Below are 17,849 nucleotides of genomic sequence, written 5' to 3' on the forward strand. Positions count from 1 at the left end.
GAAGCGTGGTCCTGACGACGCCTTGATTTCAGACTCTGGCCTCCAGGACTGTGAGAAAAGAAATGTGTTGTTTGAAGCCACCCAGTTTGTGGTGATGTGTTACGGCAGCCGCAGGAGACTAACACACCCAGTTTCTTCCTTCAGAAACACCCAGAGAAACACATTTCCATTCATCTATCTTCCCACCTCCGGGTCCAAGTCCAGCTCCCAACCCAAGGATAACTGTGAAAGTCACTTTCTCTTTACACACGTCACATCTCTATATATCTAAGGGAGAAAATATAACCCGATTTTGGTCTAACATCAGAGATACCAAAAATGTTCGAGAATGACCCTACTGCCCTATGAACCCCACCTAGGAAAAGGTTTAAATAAATAGGAAGAGACAACTCCCCCCACTCCCCCTCTTAAATACGATATAATAAGCTCAGAACTGGTCCAGGACAGCAAGAATTAGCACGCAGTCCATGGTGAAAGATGGGATTGGATCCTTAGGGCCTGTAAGAGGCAAGGGCTCAGCTGCCTTTTCCACTGAATAAGGATGGTGGGAAGCCAGCAAAGGAGGAGCTGGAAGAAGGGTATTAACAGTGCCTGTGGGGGACTTCCCTGGAGGTCCAGTGGTTAAGACTCTGCTTCCAATGCAGGGAGCACGGGTTCAATCCCTGGTCGGGGAACTAAGATCCCACCTGCCGCGTGGGGCACAGCCAAAACAAACAAACAAAAAAACAGTGCCCGTGGAAAAAGCCTGGCATAGAGTTCCACCCAGCAGTGGTCTGGGTTTGGACTTCCGGGAGCACACCCTCACAGGGGTCTCGCAGATCTGGCTGTGACATCCTGCCAGGGTTGGTGAAGCGTGGCACTGTTGAGGTCAGGGGCCAGCAGACAGAGGCAGGAATAAAGTTAATGAGCAACCAGGAGGCGACAGAGCTGAGCTGACCAGCCTGACCCCCACAGCTCAGCTCAGCTGGCACAAAGAGAAAGGCAACCACGAAGGCGACAGACCTCAACGCAAGAACAATCAGCTTTCATTTGTAAGGGGAGGGGGATCTAAAGTGTTTCACTTGTCACATGGAATCATCTCCCTGATGGTCTTGGGTGCCAGGAGCCCTGGGGTTATTTTTAATTGCTGCCTTGATACTATTATTTTTAGGTGACAAAAGCATTCCCCAATGAAATTCAAAGTATCAGAAGACAGATAAATATAAACGCATATATTTGTATCTGTTCACTAGATTAAGACAGATAAATATAAATGCATATATTTTTATCTGTTCACTAGATTAAGGATAGTGTTTCCTACCAGGAAACACTGCATCTATTAAAAAAAAAAAAGAAAAAAAAAAAGGAGGGATGTTTTAAAAGTCAGTGAGAGAAATGAGTGATTTTTTTCCCAGCACTCACCAAAACCTTATTTTTATTTATATATGTTTCTAATCATTATTTCCAAAAATAAAACTCGTCCTGTTTACCTGCGCACACCTGCTGGCTAATGTGGGCAGCTCTGGAGCACATTTAGGTAAGTTACTTAGTTCTGTGCCCTGATTTTGCCGAAGATGAAAGCAACAAGCATAGAGCTTCCACAATGTAATATTTAGAAAGACGTAAGAAAGGGAGTCCCAGTGCAGGCCAATCCCACCGGTGCGTCTTACAAGTTCCACGGGCTGCCTTTGTATTTAGCCCAAGTGCTGCTGGCTCCACGTGCCACTCTGAGCCCGGCTGCAGCAAGGCAGACCTCCCCATTTGCTCTCATCAACTGCAGGCTGCAAAGCTGCAAAACTGCTCCAGGACTTTTTGATCTATTTATACGCATCTCCACGGATTGGCAAAGGTAAAGGGAAGGCACTAATTTATCTTTTTTTGTTTCCAAAAGATTCCTCCCTTGGACTGGCTGAAAAACCCGTTGTTAGCACATTAAGCCTCGTAACAAACATAGTATCTACCAGCACTGGGGAGGCAACAAACATGCCACGTAATCCATCATGAGTCTTGTCCTAAATTTTTTGCAAGAGAGGTCTGTTTGAAGCTCTTCTACAGCTATTTCAACTGGTCTCGTTCCCTTTAAGTCCTTTCCCCCCAGTGCATACCATGGCCAGAAAATAAGCTCCTTGTCTATAATTCAGGAGGCTGGAAATCTGAAATCGACCATGTAGCATGCTGTGCTGGGCACCCCACGCATGTATGGCTTTGAGAAGAGGATGGTGTGATGTGCCACACTGAAACACAGGCCAGTTATGCAAAACGAGACAAAGGACATCCCAAGTCCCATCAGGGCAGCGCTTCAGGAAATGAAATGGCCAAAGGATAAAGCCCATCACGGTTAACAGCAATTTTCCCGGACGTCCCACTGATTGGCATGAGCAATCTCTAAAGCCGGCCTTAACGGGCGCCTGCCCTCTACAACCTTGAGAGTTGCGGTGACCACAGACCTAGAATGAGCCTGTGGACCCCTGGAGAGAAGGGGGAGCTGGTGCTGAAGCAGTGGCGGCCAACTTCCAGGGGGTTAAGCTCTATGTGGCTCTGTGGGTGTACATCAAACAATTCTCTGACCCAAAAAGCCAACGGACAGATGAACTAATCAACACTATTCTTTATTTTACGGGTTGCACCACAATAATTGAATCTTACATAATGAAAACAGGTGCGTCCATGCTGCTTTGAGATTTTTTATCTTCATTAAGGGAATTCTTAAACACGAGATTTCAGGTACAGTATTTTCAAGCTTATATAATCAGTTAGAGGGCAGCTTTCCAATTTCAACTTGCTTATATTCAAGGTGGTAATTTCTCATTCTAATCAGCTGAGGATGGGAGAACTGCAGCCAGAAGAGGGAGGGGGGCAAAGCCAACAATTAGAAGGAGGCTGCCTATTTTACATAAACATTTTCCAGAAGTGGAGGAGAAGGGAAAGTCAATAACCATTTGCAAGAACATTTTACAATAGTCTTTAACTGAAAAACACCACTGGACACTGTTTTCCCTACACCAACCTTGCAAGTGCAGAAATGGAGGTGAAAGTATTCATTTCTACCTTCCTCGGGTTCCTGTGGTTGTGTGAACAGTGATGTAGGAAGGAACTGGCTATTCTACTCTATATTATTCCGTTACATTCCCCAGGACTGTTTGTCGAAAGCCTGCTCAACTTCCTATTTCTGCTAACATTACACAGCCCAGAGCTTAGGTGGCTAGGAAGTGACAGCCATGACAGGCTTTAGACCTACCAAGAAGAGGTTTCAAGGGTTACCTGGATAGCCAAGTTCATTATCCAGACACCCATCCCATAGGGCAACCTGCCAGGCAAATTAGAATCTGCACATAGTACAGAACTCCCACAGGGAGTGTGGATGGATAGACAGATGGACAGACAGACAGATGCACAGACAGAAGAGCCAATGGCATACTCCAGGCTTTTGAATGGACTCACAATACTGCCTAGAGCTTAGACCTTCTGCCACATCCTAGTGATGCAACAGTCACACCCACTGCCTGCTTGGATGGGTCTGAGGCCACAGCCTGCTCACGACAAAGATGTCAACCAAAGCCAGCCCTAAGGAAATAAGATCCCCCCGTTACAGTCAGTACCCTCTTTGATTCTGTTACCAGGTAACTTAAGATGCCATGTGGGATATGACATCCCCAGAAGAAGCAGGTATTGCCATTGCAAAGAGAAATGGCTCCAAAGAGCCATTGCCAGGGAATTTATGGTGGAAATCATGCAGACAAAGGGGAAGAGTGGGCTCACACCTCTCCCCTGCCCCCACTTCGAACAGTAGGGCTTACAGCAACCTCTGTTGCCTTTTGCTTTTAAGTATTTCCGACGAGTGTTGACTGGAAGGGATACATGAGACTCTTGTTTTAAGTCCAGGAAAATTCTAATGTCCAGCTCTCCTAACTTAGACAGTGAAATAACTCTTCCCCGCTTGGAGAGGAATGTCCAGTCATTTAAGAAATAGCTGGGTTGGCTACCATCATTTCCACTAAAGAACAAGCAACTAAACAGTCCGTCAGAAAGGGCTTCCCTTTTCAGAAGGGCTCGACTCAGCCACAAAGAAGAACTGAAATAAAGAGCCAATGGCGGAGATTCTGCCCACATCCAGTGGGCCACTTCCGCTCTACATGTTGTCACGAAATACCCAGAAAGAAGGCTCCCCGTGCTCGCTCACTCCACAGCTGTGGCTGCAGAGAGTTCAGTGCTTTAAGAAGCGGACAGGTTCCTTCCTCAGTGAGGTCGACACGGAGCCACCGGGGTTTGGTAATCGGGGTCCTCAGTGTGCATGTTCTCTCTTGTGAAGCCTGTGGCATTTGAACGCGAACCTAAGAACTCACCCAAAATATACACTGCAGCTTGATGGACTGAGAAGGGCCCAGTTCGTGCCCTATTCTTCCCAAGGACTGCGCTGACCAGGCTGGGGAAGGAAAGATGCTTCTAAAACCACTGATGGGAGGAGAGTGGCGCGTGCAGAAGGTATCCTCCTAAATGATCCCCACAAGCCCTAAGCCGAGATGGACGAATCCGCGAGATGGGCAGCAAGACTGTGTTGAGAGCTCGCTCTGCTTCTGAGAAACCAAAAAGGACCAAGATCAGGGAACTGCCCACAACTGCGCGTCTGAGCTCTGCTTAGAACTGCAAGAGGACTAAGGTGAAGGCAGTGGGTGCTGCGCGGGACCTGAGCCCTTCCCTGCAACCAGGGCTGAGCTCTGAGGTCGCACATCTTAAACAAGGCTGCCTGGAGGGTAGCATACGTCCACGACGTATGTCCCCCGGGCCCCCTCCTGACACCCCAGGCTGCCTTGAAGTGGCCACTTTTCATCCAGAGAAGCAGATCTCCAATTTAGGAAACAGAGCCCAGGCCACACACAATACCCCAAATCCTCGGGTCCCTGGAAGGGACATCTGCTGTGCCAAGGTCAACCAGTAGGGTTATGCCATTATTGTTAAAGCAACTATTGAACACTGCACCCTATGGCAGCACTCTTTCACGTGTCCTTGTATTTAAATCTCTCAACCATCTGTATAAGACAGGCTCTATCAGCATCCCCATTTTTCCAATAAGAATACTGAGGCTCAGGTTAAGTCAAGTCATCAGAAGCAGGTAAGGAACAGGTGCAGGCTCAAACCTAGGTCTTTTTGACTCTACATCCAACACTCTCTTCCCTGCCTCTCAGCTGCCTACAAACCTAGAAGACCTACCCAGTCTTCTCCACCCTGTGGCCACAGACCAGAGCAAAGATCCTGAGGGCCTCCCAAAGAGAAGCAACCGCACATCTGTCCTCCCAGCCGTCTGTGAGCCGTCCCTTCTCTACCCACCTCAAAGTACCCACTGACTGTAAATGGTCAGCAGAATTATTACTAGAGTGGGCTCCTCTCCCACGTGACTGGTAATTTTTACAACATCTCTAAGATGAAATGGATTGCTGCATTTATAACAAGGGAACAAACAGAATTAGCAACTTATTTCTTAGTACTTACTTCTTGCTTTTAAAAACTTTTCACCTCCCAGACAAAATGCACAGCAAACTAGGAAATGATTTGAATGTACAATTCACTAAACCAAGACCAAAGCTTGATGGAAATAATTTTATTTCCCATTGGTTGGGGCTATATAGTTCTTATGTAAATATGTATAGCCATGTTATTGTTATTAATAATAATAGCTAGTATTTATCGAGTACTCACCACATGTGAGTATCAAAGTGCTTTAGATGTACTGACTCAGTTAACCCTCACAGAAACACTATGAGTTTTAAAATTAAATACCAAGACACAGAGAGGTTAAGTAATCAGCGCAAGCTCACAGACCCGGCAAGAGGAGGACACAGGAATGAATCTTGGGTCTTCTGATGCTCATCTAATACGTCACAGCTGCCATGGGGGCTTGCTGTTCTCCACCTGGGAATTTTAACCATTAACTTAGAGCTCCAATCATTAAGCAATGCTGTCTCTCATATAAACACCTAAGCACTTAGATCATATCAAACGCAAGTGTCTTAGAACCACATCAGTTCACTTACCCTATGAACCGAAGACACTGATTCCACTTTTCTTCCTGTGTATCATCTATTTTGCAGATACAGATAGCAAAACTAAATTAAAAGAACAAGGATGCTATCGTCCTGGCCTACAAATTACCAACGGCATTTCTGAGAGGGAATAAAATACAGGTGACGATTCTTCAGGGGAGACTGGGTTCTAAATCCACATGGGGAACTTCCCTGGTGGTCCAGTGGTCAAGACTCCACGCTCCCACTGCAGGGGGCTCGGGTTCGATCCCTGGTCAGGGAACTAAGATCCCACATGCCGCAAGGTGCAGCCAAAAAAAAATTTTTTTAAGTTTAAAAGATAAAATAAAATAAATCCACATGGGAACCATATAATCAGAATTACCACTGAATGTCCCTTAACTGCCCCCCCCAGCAAAAGGACAACATACTATATTTGGTGAATGTAACTCTTTACAAGAACATGTATATAAATAGATAATGCACACAAATGCACAGAATATAATAGGGAACATGTATGACAAAATATAGGTGAATAAAGTGATGATAAGTATTTTGACTCTACTTCACAGGAACGTGGTTATTCAGTGGTGTGTGCAGTTAAATCTGTGCAAGTTAAACGTGTTTGTTAAGTTGGAAGTAAGGTACTGGAGAAATGCTGCTGGTCCAGAGTCTAATTCTCCACCGCAGCAAGGGCTCAGCACCTCGTACACACTCACCTGCCCAGTCACCTGGCGGGCCCTGACCCCCAGAATCCAAGGACCATGGGCAGCTCAGCATGAGTCCCTGTGGCTCCCACAGCCTCTGCAGGAGGCCTGGAACACACGCTGAAACCAATGCCAACTTCTGCTCTCTCTCTGCAACCAGCCAATAACATTCACAGATTTTTTTCTTTTTTCCAGGCCTACTTCTATAGGAAAGGCAGCTGTATTCTCATCGATTTTGCAACATTACACTTACTCATGCCTGGCCAGTCTGCTAAGTGAACCTGGTCCCTGGACAAGGCAGCACCCCCAAGCTTGCTTTAATAAGATGCGCAAGAGAAAGTCAAAGAGACCCTCTTGCTCAGGTGGCCTTGGCAACTAGAGGAAACTTCTGCAGCCTCATACAGAACAACACCATTCAGGCAGCCCGCAAGAAGATGAGTTTAAATGCTGAGCGATTGATTAGCAAGGCAGGGCCGCTGTGAAGAGGCCTCTGGGTCACCCTTTTTGTAAGGTATCTAAATTTGAAACGGGGAGAGTTACCCAGTTCAGGAAAGAGCTCTTGCTCACTTCACAACTAATTCCATTTCTTCGACTGCTAAACACACAAGAGGAAACCACAGAAACTGAGGTATGTACACAAAGCTGGTTGAAAGGAGTTTTCAGAAACAATTTTTTTCCCCTAAATGATTATTAGCTAAACATTTTCAACTAAGCTGTAAGAAAAAAAAAAAAAAAATCAGGGTAATTTTATTTCTTCCTACCTGGGGCTATATAGTAATTATGAAAATGACAGGGAATTTGTCACTTTGAGTAACAATAAGTGTGTAAAATAATTTGATTAAAGAAAATACAGTTGCCTTAGTCATCATACTAATTTGACAAGGACTTTAAAAATGTCTCTCAGCTGTCTGCTTCTGGGTTAGATATGCAAAAGAAAAAAAAAATCTTCAAAATGATGCTTCTTTAGGAAAAAAAACAGAAAAAGAACAAATCCAGCCATTTCACCTCAGCCATTAATTTCAAGCCCACTGAATGTTCTCAAGCCTAGAAACAAAGTGACTATAAAGCAGTGAGATGGAACCTTGTTGACACAGTCATTCGTCTCCTTACATTGTCACCAAAACCTCAGACTTCATTTTTACATAACTCTAAATAGAGTGAAGGAAGTCAGACAAAGACAAATACCATATAATATCGCTATACTTGGACTCTAAAAAAAAAAAGATACAAATGAACTTATTTACCAAACAGAGTCTCAAAGACATGGAAGACAAACTTATGGTTACCAAAGGGAAATGAGGTGGGGTGGGGATAAATTAGGAAGTTGGGATTAACATATACACACTGCGGTATAAAAAATAGATAAACAACAAGGACTTACTGTACAGCACAGGCAACTATACTCACTATTTTGTAATAACCTATAAGGGAAAAAACTCTGAAAAAGAATATATATATGTATGTATAACATATATATGTATAACTGAATCACTATGCTGTACACCTGAAACTATACTTCAGTTAAAAATAAACTACTTACTTTAATAAATGGTAAATCAACTATACTTCAATAAAAAAATAAACTATTTATTTTAATAACAAGCTGCAAAAAAAAAAAAAAGATAGGGACATGCCCATTCCTGATTCATAGGAACCTCCTGTGTGCCCCACCCAGAGACTAAACTGGCCTTTTTAAGTTTTCATCCTGAGGAAATTCAAATGTGTTTGTAATTGAGCTTCATCCATAACAGCCCAGAGGTGCCCGAGGTCTTAATTTCCTGCACATATCCTTATCACCTCCAGTCCTCACTCATTTGAGAACACACACAAACCTCTAAAGGAAGGGCTACCCTCAGGGAATGACTTGGAATATCTCAGTGGGTCTCCCTCAAACACCATCAAGTGCACACAAAACAACTTTCTCTCTGTGCAGTTCCCATATGCCTGTGCCTTCTCCAAACAGCCCAAGACTTAAGCAGATGTTACATCCTTGCAAGTAGGTCAGGGCAGACTGGAGCCACCAGAAGCAAAGACCCGAGTAGAGGAAAATTAAATTGCATTCTCTCTTCTGCACACAGTGACGATCAAACTGAATGGGTCCCTCTTATTTTTTTTTAATACTTATTTATTTATTTAGTTTGGCTGCACTGGGTCTTCATTGCAGCACACGGGATCTTCGTTGTGGCATGTTTTAGTTGCAGTATGCAGGACCTTTAGTTGCAGCATGTGGGCTTTTAGTTGCGGCATGCAGGCTTCTAAGTTGCAGCATGTGAACTCTTAGTTGCAGCAGGCATGTGGGATCCAGTTCCCCGACGAGGTTTCGAACCTGGGCCCCCTGCATTGGGAGCGTGGAGTCTTACCCACTGGACCACCAGGGAAGTCCTGGTCCCTCTTCTTAGGCAGAAAAAAAAAATATTCCCTAGCTAGTCAGGCAGTTTAAGTGACTACAAGAGACCATCCCTGTGACTGTTGTCTTATCTGAAGCATGATTTCCAGTTAAAACACTGGCAAGGGTAAGAGATTTCAGAATCCACAGCTGGCCCGGGTTGCACCCAGGTCACCTTATCTATATTATCATCATCATCGAGTTTAGGCATCAGGATCAAAGTCCTTCTGTATTTCCCCAGGAGACCCCAGCACCCAGGCCAAAAGTTGCCAGTCCCCTGCCTAGCTTAACAATTGGTGGCTTTCTTCTATATAGATCTACCTTGAGTTTGGGTGGGTTCTTGAGGGAAAACAGACACACACACACACACACACACACAGAGTCCAGCTTTTCAAAGTTGCTTCTCAAATCACAGGCAACTTCTAATTCAGTTCTGCAGTTGGGCAGCTTATACCAGTGTCAGCGAAGACACTAGGTAATCTGTCTTTTCAGAAAGAAAACGGAGCAATGAAATGAAGCCTCCTAATATTAAAACAATGGCACCTGGAAAGACGAAATAATAAGGTAGCTATTACGTGGACTTGGGACTCAAACAGGAAGTAATGTCATAGGCAGAGAATTTGCAGTCTCCCTTCTCTCCCTGAAAGTAAGCAGTGTTGGCAGGGCCCCAAGGTGTGCCCTTCATCAGGTATCTGAAAATGCTTCCTCAGAGGGGCAGGCTGATTGCCAGTGTAAAGATCCAATATAACACACCTTGCACATGGACCTTGTGTGTGTGATGGCCTACAAACACAGGTTCTCAGGTTTCCTAAGAAAGCCACAATGAATGGAGAAAGTTGCCTTTCCTGGGAACATCCTGCAATGTTTCATTCTCAAATCAGCCATAAAGAAGTCTCACAGCACTGAAGAAACAACAAACTTTTAATTCTACCTCCCAAATAACAGATGAAGAGAAAATTCCCAAGCGGCCCAAAAGAGCAAAACCCATGGCAAGCCGATTCAGTCAACCCTGACAAGCAAACTATTTTCATGAGGTTCAGATGGCAATGGAGAGCCAAGGGCAGCGGAGTAAGGCAGAGACCTGAGCACCTGATGCCTCCACTCTAAGTAATAACAATGCATTCAATTTCCTAAGCCCATCCTCTCCTAGGCCTCCATCTGCTTTCGGCCAGTCACCTGTTGACTCCAGTTACCCTATCCCTCAAACCAGGCTCTCCATTAGCCCAGGCGGGAAATGCCATGAGAGCTGCACCAGGTGGACTCAATTCCTCCTCTGCCTGCCACTCAGCCATTCTGGGATCAGAGTCTACTTCCTATCTCCCGGGGCCAGCCCTGCCTGTAACATCCACCAGCCCTCTACTTCTTAACTTTCTAAAGGGGCTTCGGCCACTCATCTGATCTAAGCCCAGATTCCTTTCTTTCCAAAACCCTGAAATCATTGCAAGCTAAAACCAAGCCCATGCCTTATCATTCATGGTGTGAAAAGTTCTGATGGTGCTTTTCTTTTTTTAAGATGTAAAACCTTTTATTTGTTAATCGTGATCTTCCAAATCTGTGTCCACAAATTACAAAACCCATAACACTCTGTATAATTCAAAAAATTCAATTTTTGCCAACATTAGATACTATTATATAGAACATGAATAATCCACTCTATTGAACAAAATTGGTTTGAGGCAAAAACTGTTCAAAACTGTTGATAAACACAGCCCCGGTTAGGTATCACATACTTTGCATATGCTACAGTACAGACCTACATGTATTTTTATTGTACATTTGCGTCTTAGTAATACATGTCTCTATTTTAATATTTTAATGGTCAGATTCCCTCCAAGGACACTCTGATACACTGACCCCCCCCCCAAGACACGGTCATCCCCTAATTCCAAAACTCCGAAGGCCACAGGTTCTCTCTGCAACTATGTATTCGAACTACAAGTGCATTTTATACAACAAAAATCTAAACAGAAAAGCAAAACCTATGCTTTTGGCTACAGGTTTCACCGGCAGCATGCATGTCATGGATGCAGTCAGTAACAGGGATTTAAATGCCTCTCATCTGACAAGGAGCAAAGAAAATGCATTTGATTTTCAGAAACCCTGTACGTCTGTCACCCCAGGAACTGAGCTGAATTTGAACAACCCTCTCTTGTAACCACATAACTTACTTTATCTCACACCAAGAGACCAAGCCTGGTTGTACTTCCCCCTGACAGCAAGCCCCAATTCTTGGGAGGCTGTTTATGAATGGTACAGGGCACCCAGCGACTGGCCCTCATTAACTGCACCCCAAGGCCAGGAAGAAGGGATTAATGGTACCATCAGAAAGATCATGGTTCTATCTCAGGATGTAGTTCTCCAATAGCCAAAACCTTGTCCAATTCTATCTCCATCAAACTTGCTCACTAACACTCAAAATCTATGACATTTGATTTCAGTTTCAGGTCAGTAGCCAAGTAATGTCTTAACACTATACACTCTGAAAAATCCTGCTTAGTCAGGACCGTACTTGGGTCTGGAAGTGCATTCTCTTAAACCCAAGTTGGGACCACCTGCGCGGGGCAGGAGACAGCGGATAAAGTAGGTATTTGACTGCTGAGTCATTACAAGCTGTTTCCTCTGGTATGTTATGCACCCCTGACCATTTGAACATTAAAATCCCCCCTCAGAAGGCAAATGAAATCGATGTACCTTGTGCACAATGATGCAATACCCCCTGGGAACGAGAGACCACGGTGGGGAATTTAGGTCTAAGAGTGGGTAGCAAAAACTACACAAACTCACAGCTGCTCTCCAGGTATTGTAACTTTATCCCAGACGCTGAGAGATGGCTAACGGGATACGGAGTGGGAATATTCCCCCTGCAGCCCCGGCTCAGATCAGGGCCACACTTGGGCGCATTTTACTCTAAACTGTTAAATCCCTCCGTAACTGGCGGATGGAGAAAGCTACCGGAGAAAATGATGCATAATGGATTTGTTCTCCCGGAGGATGGAATGCAGAGTCGAGGACGCAGGAGGCTAACGGGCTTTTCTTTCCATGTGCAGGTCACCTGAAAACCGCGATGCTTTCCTCTGCAGGAGGGCTCCTGAACTCACCCTCTGGCTGTGCTTTGGCGGGAGAGGGATGGTTTCACGCCCACCTGCCCGCCGCCTCTCCAACCCAGGTCCCCCCCAGCCCCCGCCGGCCACGCGAGCAGCTGCGGGCATCAGCGGTCCCGCCGGCTCCCGGTTCGCTCAGCAGCCCGGGCCGGCAGCTCCCCCGGCGGCCACCTCTGCACCACTCGCCAACCTCCACGCCGGGCGGAGGTCATGCCCGCCTGCCCCCGGCGCCCGGGCTGCCCCCTCCTCCTGTCAGCTGAACACCCGGGAGCCGCGCTGGGGAAGGGGCCCCGCGGTGGAGTTGGCACGGGGACTCACCAGGTAGGCGCCCACCGTGCCCTGCGCCAGCATCAGGGCGCACTCGGACACGAGGAAGATCTTGATGTTGGAGAAGCAGGACACCTTCTTTTTCTTCTTCTTGTTCCTCTGCGCCTCGTCCCCCTGCAGCTCGCCGCTCCGGCCACCGCCCGACGAGCCGCCCGGCTTCTTCCCCTGCATCCTTCCCCCGCCGCCGCCGCCGCCGCTTTCCCGCTTGCCCCGGGTGTCGGGGCCGCTGCCGGGCTGAGGTGCGCGCGGCGAGGCTGCGTGCTGTCCCCGCCCCGGGCCCGCGGCGGCCACCCCCGTCCTGCCGGGGCTGGAAAGGTGGAAGGCACGGCTCCTCGCAGCCGCCGCCGCCGCCGCCGCCGCCGCCGCCGCCGCCGCGCTCGCCCCCTTCCTCCTCCTTCTCCTCCTCCTCCGCCCTCCCCTCGCCTCCTCCTCCAGCTAGGGCTGTGCCAATCACAGGGGCTCCTCGCACCGCCCGCCGCCGCCGCCGCCGCTGCCTCGCCGCCGGCGGCTGCCCGCCGCTGCCCTCGCCCAGTTCCCGTCGCCCGCGGGCCGCGCCTGCCCTTGCCTCCCCTTCTTCTACCGCGAGGCCCGGGCCTCGATCGCCGCTGCGCGCCCCCGCCGCGCCGCTCCTCGCCGCCCGTGCGCCCCGGGGCAGGTGCGAGGGTACCGGCCTGGGGCTCCAAGCGCTGCCCCTTGGCCGAGGCTGGAAGCGTCCCGCTGCCCGAAGGACGCGAGAGAGGGGGAGTCCTTGCGGAGTAAGGGAGGGGGTGCCCCAGAGGGAGGAAGGCCGTACCCAGCCACTAGATGGCGCTGCGGGGCTCGGGGCGCCGCCGTGGACACTGGGTGCTATTGCAGGAGGAACTCCGGCCGCGGAGATGGGGTGCAGAGGCGCCCCCGCGGGGCGGGGACCTAGAGCTCCGGCGTCGGGGCGCTAGACCCGAGGGGTGGAGCGGTTTCTAGGAAGAGAGAGAAGACTGAGTACCCAGGAAAGGGTTGGTGCACTCCCTTCCCCTCCGCCCGGGTATTTCTGGGGACAGATGTTGCGCTCTGGGGCTTGGGGAGGTGCCAGAGGTCAGAGCTGCTCGAGGCTTCTACAGCCTGCTGGCCTCTGCTCCTGCTCTCCTAGGCCTCTGGGTGTGCCTAAAAGGCCCCAGACCGAACGGAGAGAAAAGAACGGAAGCGCAGCAAGAGAGAAGTTCCATTAACCTGTCGGCAGCCGCACAGATTATCAGGTGCCCCCAGCCACGGTGTCTAGGTGGCTGCAGGGTCGCAGCGACCCCAGCAGAGGGCCTTGTGCAGCCCGCCATCTGCCTGGAGCCCATCCTCAAAAATGATGCAGCCGCGCGGCTGGAGCCAGCAGGAAGAGATTAGCCACAGGCCTGCCTTGGTCCCCACCTCTCCCCTAGCTTTGTGGCCCGGGCCACCTTCCTTGGCCTTGGCCTGAATGCCCAGGCCTCGTGGCAGCCGCTCTTTATAATCATTACCAGGAGTTTGTGCCACAAGGCGCTACCGACAGGATCTGCTAGTCCGCAGACAGCTTCCGGAAGCTCAGAGAAGCCTGGAAAGGACTGGACACGTACCAGGAAGCACTCAGCATCTTCCACCTGGTCCAATGGGGGCTTAACCAATCATTTGAAAAGCCTTTCCTTAATAGTCGTGTTTAAGAAAATGATCCACTCTCCTAGGCGCCTGTGTACCAAGGCAGGCTTAAATCCGAAATTGAAAAGTAATTAACACTTTCATAATTTTTGCTTACTCCCAAAGAACTTGAAGGAGAACGGATAGTGTAATGGTAGGGGGTGTTGTCTTGCCATACCATTTAAATATAAACTGCTGCATCCTGCTGTGGTTCCACACATGATCTCACCTAGGCTTGGTGTCCCTTTCAGATGCTCCCCTCCCTTTGTCTCGGCTGTCTCCTATGTGAATTGGCTTCCACCACAGAGGTCTTTTTCCATGTTCCCCGATTCCTGTCATTATCGGCTATACCATTCCCCAAGAGTCTATCACCTTACTGCAGCCCCTCCCTTACTCCCTACACCCTCCCCTCACTCATAGCCAACTTTTCTATGGGATCTTTCCTCTCACGCCCTTGGTCCTCTCCATCACTCTGACATCATGAGAGTGCCTCATCACTTTTTCCTGAGAAGACCCTTGATGAACTAGCTCCCTTCCCTGCCTCCAAAACTGTGAGCTACAAAGCTAAGACTGTTTACTTGTTTCTGAACAGTGATCCTGTCGCTATTGAAATAGCTTTCAAAGTGCGGTATAGTCTTCGAGTCTTATTTACATACTTCGTTATAACAAGAGCTAATGTTTGTTGTGTCCTGACTCTGGCCAAGCACCGTTTGTTCTAAGTGCTTCACCCACATTTACAATTTAACCCACACAACCATCCTCTAAACTAGACACTCTTAGTAGCCCTGTTTTACAAATAAGAAACCAGGCCCAAAAATGTTAACTAAACTTACCAATGTCACACATATCCAGTAAATGGCAGGGCCAGCCTTTGAAACCAAGGTGTCTGCTATCACAGCCCCAGTTCTGAACTCCCTATATATTATCTTGCTTGTCACCCAGTGGTCTGTCTCTTGGGGAGGATGGGACTCATATTGTCCCTATTTTATAGATGGAGACTCAGAGATGTAGAATGTAGAATGGGACAGGACTTGGATGCAAGTCCAGCTGTCTATACACTACATTGCCTCAGGTACAGACCAAAAGGGGAACAAGCTTTTTTCAGCTTCAACCATTTATTTCACATAAAATTTAATTTTCTTTAGAGAACTCAAACCCTTTTGCTGTCAGAGAGAGGATGCTGGATTAGGGTTGTAGATTCCCCCTATAATTTATGGTACACAGCCACGAAAATAATTCAGTGCCTGAAGCCTTAAGAATAATCAAAGTTGGCCTGAAGGCAACCAGGCATTAGCCTCATGACAGTCAGAAAGAAGGAATTTAATAGGTTCAATTCTCTTCCTTCTTGCTCTTCCATTGTTTACCTGTACATGAAGGTTCCAGGAATAACGAGCTGGGTTTACGAGCAGCAGGTGCTTCTGTTTGGCTCCTCTCCTGTGCAGAGGCAGCAGCAGAAAAATAGTAACTGTCTTCGTATCTGTACAACATGTGACTGCTGATAGAGTGCTCTGATGTCCTGTGTCTCACTCAAATCTCACAACAGGGAGAGCAGATCTTATTAACCCCATTTTACTCAAAAAGAAAGAGCGGCAAGTGGCTTTTTGGAGGTCACAGCTAGCTAGTGTCAGGAATTAAAACCTGCATTTTCCGCCCCAAACTGGGGGAGCACCTAGGAGAAGGAGGAAGGAGATGAAGAAAGAGTTTAGGCCTCCCATGATCTGGGATGCCCCCTCCAACCAGCCTATGAAATGGACAGTTGACCATTATGTGATGAGCAAGGCAAACACGAGCTTAAACCCCACCCACCAACTGGGCGACCTTGAATGTTGCCTTGGAGAAATGGTTTAGCCACCATTTCTAGGCTGGAGCCTTTTTCATTCCTCTATCCCTCTAGTGGTGGATGATGGGTTTAGAACTGGTCAGTATGAATGACTGTAGAACCCTTGGGATTATTTTAGTCTCTCAACTACTTTTCTGGGCTAGGTGACTTTTCTAAGTTAGATGAAAATATTGCTAGCTGAGGCTCTGATTCCATGAGCCCTTACTTTGCTGACTATTAGAAGTATTCCAAACATTGAGACGCTGCAATGTACTCAGGAAATCTGAAGCATAAAGAAGATTGGGTGACATGGGAAGATAAACTGGCTTTTGATTCTAAAATATTAATAAACTGTATGTATATGCTTAGTGATTAAGATTTGCAGAGCTTTTCTCCCTTACTTTAAAAAGGACCATCAATTCATTTCTGTAGGAGAGAAGTGGGTTAACTTCATGGACGTGGAAAAAAAATGACAATGTCTTCCACTGTTACTGGGCTGTGTCAGGATTTCACAGCAAGCAGCCTCAATGTAATTCCACACAAGGAGAAACTGTTGTCCAAGTAATTCACATGAACCATCTTTTGCCAGCTTCAATTTTGTTCACAGGCAAATACAAAGTTGAAAAATAAATGCAAAGAATGATTTCTGATTGTCACTGGAGTGCAAAAGAGATGCTTAGATCCTCACCCTATGGATGGATTTTTCTTTTCTTTTTCTGAAAATACACCAATCATGTATTGTGTTCAACCAAGGATAGAATTGGGGCTGGGCCAACTTCTTTGGCTTGAAACTAATATTTGGGCTGAGTTGAAGCTTATTTCCTCTTCCTCAGGGTTTTTCTCCCCCCACCTCCACTTTCCAATTAGCCTGATCCATATGCCTTTCTACCATATAGCCTGCATTTGCTGCTTTCTATAATCTTAGTTCTGTATTTTTAATTATATGTCTTAATTTGAATATATCCTAAAACTCAACAAAGAATTTAAAAGGATAAACATCAGTTTGGATGCAATTTAAAACAGGATGAATCCAAAATCCAACTGGAGAAACAGAAGAAAGAAAAAAAACTAATGAAAATTGAAGAATAGGTATGAGAAAACTTGGTTTTTAGAAATGTGTTATATTTATGGAAAATGAGCTTTGAGATAAAGGAGAAGGAGTAAAACAAACGTGTACCAATATTAGTGTATTTGGGTAGCTCATCATTTGCTACCTTCTATTGATATTTTTGTAAATAGAATGTGTTTATCCAAATAGACTGTTAGCTTCTTAAGGGTAGAGAGAGTATCTTGCTTTAAAAATAAAGGAGCATTTGTCCTGCTCAGGGTCTAACAGGCCTCCTGCCAAGAAGCTTGATACTTCTGATTAGGACAGGAAAACAACCCAGAAGGGGTCCAGGTTCATAGAAAACTTCCTTCCAGGCACTCTCCCCAGGGACCCACTTCTCCACCCCAGTAGCAACTGTGCACACCCTTCTTGCAGCAGGCCTTGTCCCCATCAGCCCCTTTCATTGACATCTTGCTTTTACTTTTCTCTCTCAGAAAAAGGGAAGATCCCAGCTTTGCTCCCAGTGTCTGAAAAATGCACTCCAACCTTTGTATTTTAAGGATGGGTACTGAGAGCAACTATGGGCACATGGAATTAGCCAGCACTGAAAGTGTTTGGGGGGCCCCAGAGCATCTCCAGCCAAGGAAGGTGGAGACTTAGAGGTTAATATCATGTCAAGAGTTTCATGGGTTCCAAGCCTGGCAGAAAGTGGCCATAGCTGTCCGCCTTCCTGAGGGGAAGTGGGTTCCAGGCCTGTGTACCCTTGGCAGGCACGGTGCAATGCAATGCATTAACTCTCTGATTGATCAAGAGATAAGGAGTTCCTG

General features: G+C 47.0%; 1 protein-coding gene and 1 long non-coding RNA gene across 3 annotated transcripts in view; one reads left to right on the top strand and one right to left on the bottom strand.

Moving 5' to 3' along the window:
• The window catches only part of SLCO3A1 (solute carrier organic anion transporter family member 3A1), a 320,904-nt gene extending 308,093 nt beyond the window's left edge, over positions 1-12,811 (bottom strand). Inside the window, exon 1 of one of the 2 annotated variants that reach the window (XM_082449080.1) lies at positions 12,509-12,811. In XM_082449080.1, the coding sequence (XP_082305206.1) occupies positions 12,509-12,688 (180 nt within the window). In that variant the 5' untranslated portion in view covers positions 12,689-12,811. The remainder of the gene's footprint in view (positions 1-12,508) is intronic. The other variant, XM_082449079.1, reaches the window with a different exon arrangement.
• The window catches only part of LOC309654686, a 1,153,334-nt gene that overhangs the window by 930,011 nt on the left and 205,474 nt on the right, over positions 1-17,849 (top strand). The window lies entirely within an intron of this gene.

Source organism: Balaenoptera physalus (genome assembly GCF_965194825.1).
Source record: "Balaenoptera physalus genome assembly, chromosome: 2".
NCBI classification, from domain to species: Eukaryota; Metazoa; Chordata; class Mammalia; order Artiodactyla; family Balaenopteridae; genus Balaenoptera; species Balaenoptera physalus.